At 40.2% G+C, this 7,500-nt stretch overlaps 1 protein-coding gene across 1 annotated transcript in view; it reads right to left on the bottom strand.

Moving 5' to 3' along the window:
• Positions 1–7,500, bottom strand: part of LOC137970657 (sorting nexin-14-like) — a 41,937-nt gene that overhangs the window by 21,564 nt on the left and 12,873 nt on the right. The window contains exons 4-12 of the mRNA XM_068817180.1: positions 7,410–7,492; positions 7,269–7,296; positions 6,726–6,776; positions 6,088–6,131; positions 5,910–5,997; positions 4,005–4,089; positions 3,333–3,495; positions 2,698–2,773; positions 170–214 (exon numbers count right to left, since the gene is read on the bottom strand). Of these exons, the coding sequence (XP_068673281.1) occupies positions 170–214; positions 2,698–2,773; positions 3,333–3,495; positions 4,005–4,089; positions 5,910–5,997; positions 6,088–6,131; positions 6,726–6,776; positions 7,269–7,296; positions 7,410–7,492 (663 nt within the window). The remainder of the gene's footprint in view (positions 1–169; positions 215–2,697; positions 2,774–3,332; positions 3,496–4,004; positions 4,090–5,909; positions 5,998–6,087; positions 6,132–6,725; positions 6,777–7,268; positions 7,297–7,409; positions 7,493–7,500) is intronic.

The raw sequence follows: 7,500 nt of genomic DNA, 5'->3' as shown, positions 1-7,500 counted from the left end.
TTCGAAATGAAAGCCTTTGGATTGAAATTAAAGCTCAACATTTTCCATTCGGGTGTTAAGCAAACAAACGTTCATTATTTGAAGAAAAAAGAAAAGTGAATATTTGATCGTCTTGACATTTTAGGGTCTATCACAAGCGGTCATGTGCTTCTGGGTCATATGTACTTACTGGTTCTTTGTCTAAGAAGAGAAGTAGAAGACTGTTCACAAAATCCTAGGGGAGGAAAACAGACATTGAAATTACCCTACAACTCTTTTCTGGAAAAAAATACATCCTTTTTACATTTTCTAATCGAGTTTGGAGTCTGCACTCAAGTTACGGTCAGCGCTCTTTCCATTTCAGTTTATTATGCTTTTCATACACAAGCGAACTTTGAAGATAAACTTCCAACCTACGCTTTTGTTTTTATGCAGTTCAACTTCCAATCAAAGGTTTCGTTTTTCACCTTCGTCAAGTTTCGTTTTTCACCTTTCTCTTTGTCACCTTCGACGGAACAGTTTAATGGGTCATATCCAGCGATATGAATGACCGATTTCTATCCACTTGGTCAGTTCCTGTTTTTAACGGTCCACCAACTGTCGTTCTAACCTAATTGGTGCCACTGAAAAGTGACCGTCGTTTTGAAAAGTTTAACTTTATGGTCTCTATATTTGCATGTATGAAAGGGACCAGGGCACAACATAATACATACATTCAACAACAACTGTTACGAATCCCAACTGGCCGGAGACAAACCAGTTGGCTATTAATTATTTTGCAAATGCAGCCGGAAGAAGTTGAACCAGGGACTACCAGGATCACATTCAAAGAGTGGTCAGAGCGGGCGTTGAACCCGGGATCCCCGGACCTCAAGGCAAGCGTCCTAACCACTGGGCCGCAATGCCTCCTCAAGGGGTGTCACAGCGGATTAATTGAGCCCCGGTCCCGGATTTGGACCCCTCGGTTCAGGGCCCGTTTCTCGAAAGTCCCTAAACTTTACGGGCCATTTTCGGGTGTCACAATTCCCTTTGTATTTCAAGAACGGAGAGGATTTAAGTCGTCAAACTTCACAGAAAAGTCCCGAAAGTCCCGAAAACCTTTCCGGCCCGAAAAGTCATTTGTGAAATAGCTAACCGCTTGTTATGGAAAGCCGATTTTTTAACATGTTTTCAAGCTAACTAAAAGAAACACGTCTGTGAAGTTTGACGACTTAAATCCTCTCCGTTCTTGAAATACAAAGGGAATTATGACACCCGAAAATGGCCCGTAAAGTTTCGAGAAACGGGCCCCAGATCCGCTAGCTGGACCCCCTTTCGCGGATTTGGACCCCAACTGAAAATAAGCGTTCTTTCGATTAAGGTGATAAAATTCCTTTGTAAATTGTTTTTAGTTGTAAAAAAACTTTCACTGAAACTAAAGTCAATTTCGCTTTTTATCCTTATGGAAAATTAATACGAGAATTCATGACTGGAAAAGTTTGGTTATAAAAAAAGGAAAAATCTTCTGAAGCCTTGTAGTCAAGTAAACTTCTAACAATCGTTTTCCATCCAAGTGGTATTACTTCAAAAAGTGGCACATCCTTTGTGAAAGCGCCGGCCATTCAAACGATCAAATGGAAGAAAAAGAACTATGAAAGAAACAACGCTTTACGAAAAGGCCACAGCGCCTGCTTTAAACAACTTTAACTGAAGCTTAAGTCTAACTTTGCTTTTTCTCCTTATTAGAAAATTAACACGACAATTCAATGAGTTCCTAGAGCGTGATTTAAGTTTCTGTCACAAAGGAGTTAAAATTCGCATCTACTTTACGAAATACCTCCGCGAATGCTGTTAAACAATCTTTACTGAGGGATTAACTGATCTAAGTCTTTCTCTCAAAGATTTATGCTGTAAGGTATCAGTCAAGTTTCCCCAATCCAAAATATAACTCTGCCTCGATAAACAGTTAAGTAAGCTGTAATGGGGGGGGGGGGGAGGGGTCCAAATCTGCGAAGGAGTAAATCTGCTAGCGGATTTAGTCCCCCGAGGGTTCAAATCTGCTAGCGGATATGTACCGGGGAGTCAAAATCCGGTAGCGGCTTTGTAAAGGGGGCTCCAAATTCGCTAGGACATGGGCAGCACATGGGCTGCAAATTGACGTGAAAAACGAGGTGTTGTAACAAATCGGCCGGACCCAGAAAACTAGGTTAGCGAGAAGTTGACTTCTCTTAGAAATCGCGACCGAATCTGAAGCAAGAACAGCGTCGCCCGAAATTCGATGATGTGAGGTTCGAACGACGTCACCGTAAACGGGAGAGTTGAATTTCGGGAGACATGACCCGTCACCATTGTAGAATATGATACGCCAAATTGATCAGTCTGAGTTCGCAACGCGAGTAATTTGAAAATTTGAAATTTCGATATATCAGGCGAGATATCAGTAATCAAGGGGAGTCAGGGGGGCTTAGCGGTTATCAACCGTGCCTCCCACCTCTTTGACCCTGGTTCAACACTGGCCTCGAGGTCGTATGTTGGCTGAGTTTCAGTCGATCTCAATCTGACTCCGAGGGTTTTTCTCCGGGTACTCCGGTTTTCCTCCCTCATCAAAATCTACTCTAGATTAAAAACATCCGGGCAGATACCCTCGTAAAGTTGGTATTATTATTATTATCAACCTCTCAACATCATGATTAACTTGGAATACGTAGTATCTATAAATTGGTTTCAAGTCGTACTTACAGGATCTGAAAGCTTGTCAGTTGCAGGAAGGAATACTGCACTGGCCAGCAGTTCTCGCAATAATGATAGAAGACTCCTGAAATTTAACAAATTGTACCAGCTACTGTAGGGGTTAGTTTATTATGGGCAATCTGTGCTCCAGTACCTGGAGAAGGAACCCTTTAATAGTGATGGGCATTTTTTTTCAATTCAGTTGCCTTTCATTCGTTGAAGGTGTCTTCATATAGCTTATTTTGAAAGGGCCACAGAACAATGCAATTTTTTTTAGCAGAAAATGTCCTCTGTAACTTATTTTATTATATGACTAGCTCCGTGAGCGGGCAAGATGAACCAAATCGCGCGCTCTGATTGGCTACCCGAGCGGGCAAGATGGAGCGATACTGCCCGCTCGGGATTTCTCGCTTGGTCCCGCAAGATCAAAGATCATTTTTTAGTGTTTTAAGTCATATAATAAATCCTTTATTGACCAAGATTGTTCGGTCAAGATGACTGGATATTGGCCTCGTTCTTTTTTTGCGTGTTTATGGACCTCGACTTCGTCTCGGTCCATAAACACGCAAAAATAGAACTTGGCCAATATCCAGTCATCTTGACCTCACGCTTGGTCAATAACCCATACGTAATGCCCAACTTGCCTGCACTGTAAGGAATGAGGTGGCAATAGGAAAGGAATGATAGACTCTGACAGTTTCCTCAAATACTGAAGCTCCATAGCACGATTCTGCAATGCACAGTGCATTTTAGGACTAAACTCTTCAAGAATGACAGTCTGAGTGCTGGTCAAACGAGACAGTGCACCTGGACAAGACAAAAAAAAGCAGGTTGCCCTTTATATGACAGATTGACTCTCCAGGTAAATTTAAATCGTATCTTAAAATTTCCTTGTATTTATTTATGATTAGTTTATTTACTTTTATATTATCCACACTGGGTCCGGCCGATGTGTTATTATATTATCCACACTTTCCTTGGAGGCAATAAAAGAGGGCCCATTTTGCATTTTTACCTTTACTGCAGGAGTGAGGTTTTTGTCACTATTAATTTTCTTCTCTTTGAACTAATCTTTTATTTAAGGCAGGTATTTTTTTACAGGTCACAGGTCACAGGTCAGGTTTACAGGTCATAATTTGTCCTAACATCACTAAAACAACCACACCCTTTTCTAATGTAACCTCAGGCCAAAATAATAGTTTTTAGGCCTAGGGTTACCATTAATAATGGGTTAAGGTTATCTTATCATTGTTACAACAATGACATGTTAAAAATAACTGCTGTTTTATTTTAATAATAGTGATGAATTAACAAACCTTTATCTTTAGCTGTAAGGTATGTCTCTAAATGCTTTAGGCCTTCTTTTCCAAGAGCATCTATGACCAAAGTTGGAATATCAATCTTAAAAGAGATCAGAGACATGTAACATGAGCCTGAGTGGATGGAAGCTTTTAGTGAGGTGGAGGATTAGCAGTCCTCATCACCTAACCCCATTCGTTAAACTGCAGGCTCACCAAGAAGGCCTTGCACGTTTCTAGTGAAGGTCCCATGGTTATAAGTGGATTGCCAAAAATTTTTGTTAGGCTTGCCGAGCTCCACCTGCTCAGGACTCGTGAGGGTGGGGACGTCAACTCACACACAGGCCATTAGGCATGTTTGTTAGCCTGCCAATCCACTTAGAAAGAATAACACGGAGGGTGTAAAGTGAAGGTTGCAGGTCATTGTTTTACCATAACTGATTCTTAATAACCCACGCCTTTACAAAAATGCTAACCTTAGGCTGAAGCATTATCTAAAGCATGGTGTTTATATGACCGAAGCATGTCTGTCGCATTCGACAAAAACAGCAGCGTGAAACGAGGCTGTGTCTTCAACATCTTCTTTTCTGTTCTCCTGAAACATGCATTCAAGTCCACTGAAGAAGGCATCCTGCTACGGACTCGTTCTGGTGGGAAACTTTTCAACCCTGCATGCCTCCGAGCAAAGACCAAAGTTCGCAAAGTAATCCTACGAGACTTCCTTTTCGCTGATGATGCTGCCCTTGTTGCTCACAGTGCAGAAAAGCTCTAGAGCCTTCTCAACCAGTTCTCTAGTGTATGTGAGGCCTTCAGACTTACCATTAGCCTAAAGAAGACAAAAGTCATGTGCCAAGGCAATGAAGCCAAGAACGCCCAAACCATCAAAGACTACACCTTGGAAGTCATGCCACAGTTTACTTACCTCTGCTCTACCACCTCCAATGACACCTGTCTTGATATGGAGCTTGGAAAGAGAATTGGTAAGGCTGCAACCTACATGGCAAAGCTTTCTGCTCTAGTGTGGGAGAACATGAAACTAACTATCCAAACTAGAATTGTTGTCTATCGTGCCTGCACCATGAGCACCTTATTTTATGGCAGTGGGTCTTGGACAACCTATGCTGGGCAGGAGAAGCGCTTGAACACCTTCCATATGAGATGTCTTCGTCGCATCCTTTCCATCTCGTGGATGGATAAGGTCTCAAACAATGAGGTACTTGAAAGAGCCGATATCCCCTCAATGTTCACCCTCCTCAGACAGCGCAGACTGAGGTGGCTAGGCCATGTGCACCAAATGGAAGACGGGCGAATCCCCAAGGACCTGCTGTACGGTGAGCTGGAATCTGGGTCAAGGCCTGTTGGCAGCCCTCTTTATGAAGCTGCGCTTCAAGGATGTCTGTAAGAGAGACATGCTTGCCATCGGTCTGCCAACAGGCAACTGGGAGACACATGCTGCAGATCGTGTCAAATGGAGGTCTGTGTGCAGTTGGGCACTCCAGGTAGGAGAGACAAGGCTGAAAGCTGAAGCCAATGAAAGAAGAGCAAAGAGAAAAGCAGCAGTGAAGAAATAAGCATCAGCAGCATCTGACTACATGTATATCGGTGGTAGATGGGGCCATGTCCACCGTTCTAGAATTGGACTTTTAAGTCATGAAAGGGAATGTTGGTCGCAAGTACGCTAAGTCATGGACATTGTCCACCGACTGCCTACAATGTACAATGCACAAAATTTAATGGTGTTTAGGCCTAATGTTAGAATTACATGTAGTAAAGATTTGGGTTGTTTCAGCTATGGTGAAACAATGACCTGCAATCTGACACCTGCAGTTTACACCCTCCAAGAATAACACACAAAATACAAAAATTAATACTGGTGATAAATTCATGTTTAATAGATGTAGTGCAGTAAAATTATAATAGTACCTTACGTATTCTTTTTAGCAGCACAGCTGCCATATATCTGAGGCTTGTTCTAAGTTCATCAACACATGTTTCACTACAGCTTAGTTCTCTACAAGACGTTAAAGCAAAAAAAGTGATTAATTTTTTGACATGTGGAGTCTGTTGATCAAAATCATGATAAAGATCAATGATGGCCAACCTGTACCAGCTGTAGATATTATTTTGAAGAAGAAGGCCAAGAAACTGAAACAGCACAAATTAATCATTACTTACATGTAATTAACAAACAAACAAACAGTTCAGTAAGATTTAGTTATGAAATGAAAGAAAAAGGCTTCATCGAAACATTTTAAACATAATTATCTTTGTTAATAGTTTATCAAAAAACATGATCTACAGTAACAAATGATGTACATGTAATCCAGGCCTCATAATTAATGCAATGATACAGTACACTACTACACTGTACAAGAGGGCCAGATGAGAATAATAATAATTATTATTTTGCTCATTCCTGGAATAAATCAGAAACAGGATTCATTGAATACTGCCCCTTCACGCACTGACTGGAATCACTCTGACCAGCTAAGAGAACTGCAAAAAGCACAACCTTCTTGTTGCAACTTGGGGCAATGATATGCAATGTAATATTATCCTGCCCAAAATGCACAAAAGTGCATTATTGCTTTCAAGTCAGGATTGGTTTAAAAATGAACCCAAGTTCTGTACATGCAAAAACTGTTGTCATGTTTCACTAAAAAAACTATCAAAACAGATTCTTCATCCTGCAATTACAGCCTTTTAATTTCAACTGGTTGTGGTGAGTCAATTTCATACCTCTTGTAACGCTGCATCTACTGATTCTGGGATAAGGATATCTTCCCATGGCTATAAAGGATTTCAAGTCTTCATCAATAATGATAACATTGATCAAGTCAATACAAGTAGATGCCTTATACTGATGATCATGATGACAATAATAATAATAATAATAATAATAATAATAATAATAATAATAATAATAATAATTATTATTATTATTATTATTATTATCGTTATTATTATTAACTATTGTTGTTGAGAAAGTAGAGAGGCAATGATTATGATACTTAACATCACAGTTTCAAGGGAAGTAATTTAAAGGGTAGTTGAGAAAGAAAAGGAAAAATTGGAAAGATAACAAGATCTAAAAATAAAAAATAAATAAAACATGAGGAAGATTGTTCTTTGTGGCAGTCTTTAAGAACAAGGCATGTGTGCTCTTTGAACAATAGAAGACCAACTGGAAAAGTGGCTGGATAAACTTGCAATAATATTGAAATACAGACAAAGGTGTTTAATATTGATAATGAGGTCCCTAAATGATCTCTTGAAGCCTACCTTTAGCTTGGATCTTGAGATTTCAGGTCTGACAAAAGAGAACATTACAGTGTTTCACTTTTCAGTTTAGACCATGGTTTCAGTGCAAATAATATTGTTCAGAAACCTTAAATCAACCAAACAGCATCTTCAATGACTTGCCTATGACGCTGACATTTGTTGTTTCCACAAATAGTGCAAGTCCCTGGAGGGACTGCCTTCATCTGATTGTCATCCTCATAACCCTGAACAG

This window comes from Montipora foliosa, chromosome 9, assembly GCF_036669935.1.
Source record: "Montipora foliosa isolate CH-2021 chromosome 9, ASM3666993v2, whole genome shotgun sequence".
NCBI lineage: Eukaryota > Metazoa > Cnidaria > Anthozoa > Scleractinia > Acroporidae > Montipora > Montipora foliosa.
This window is presented reverse-complemented; position numbering and strand designations above follow the sequence as displayed.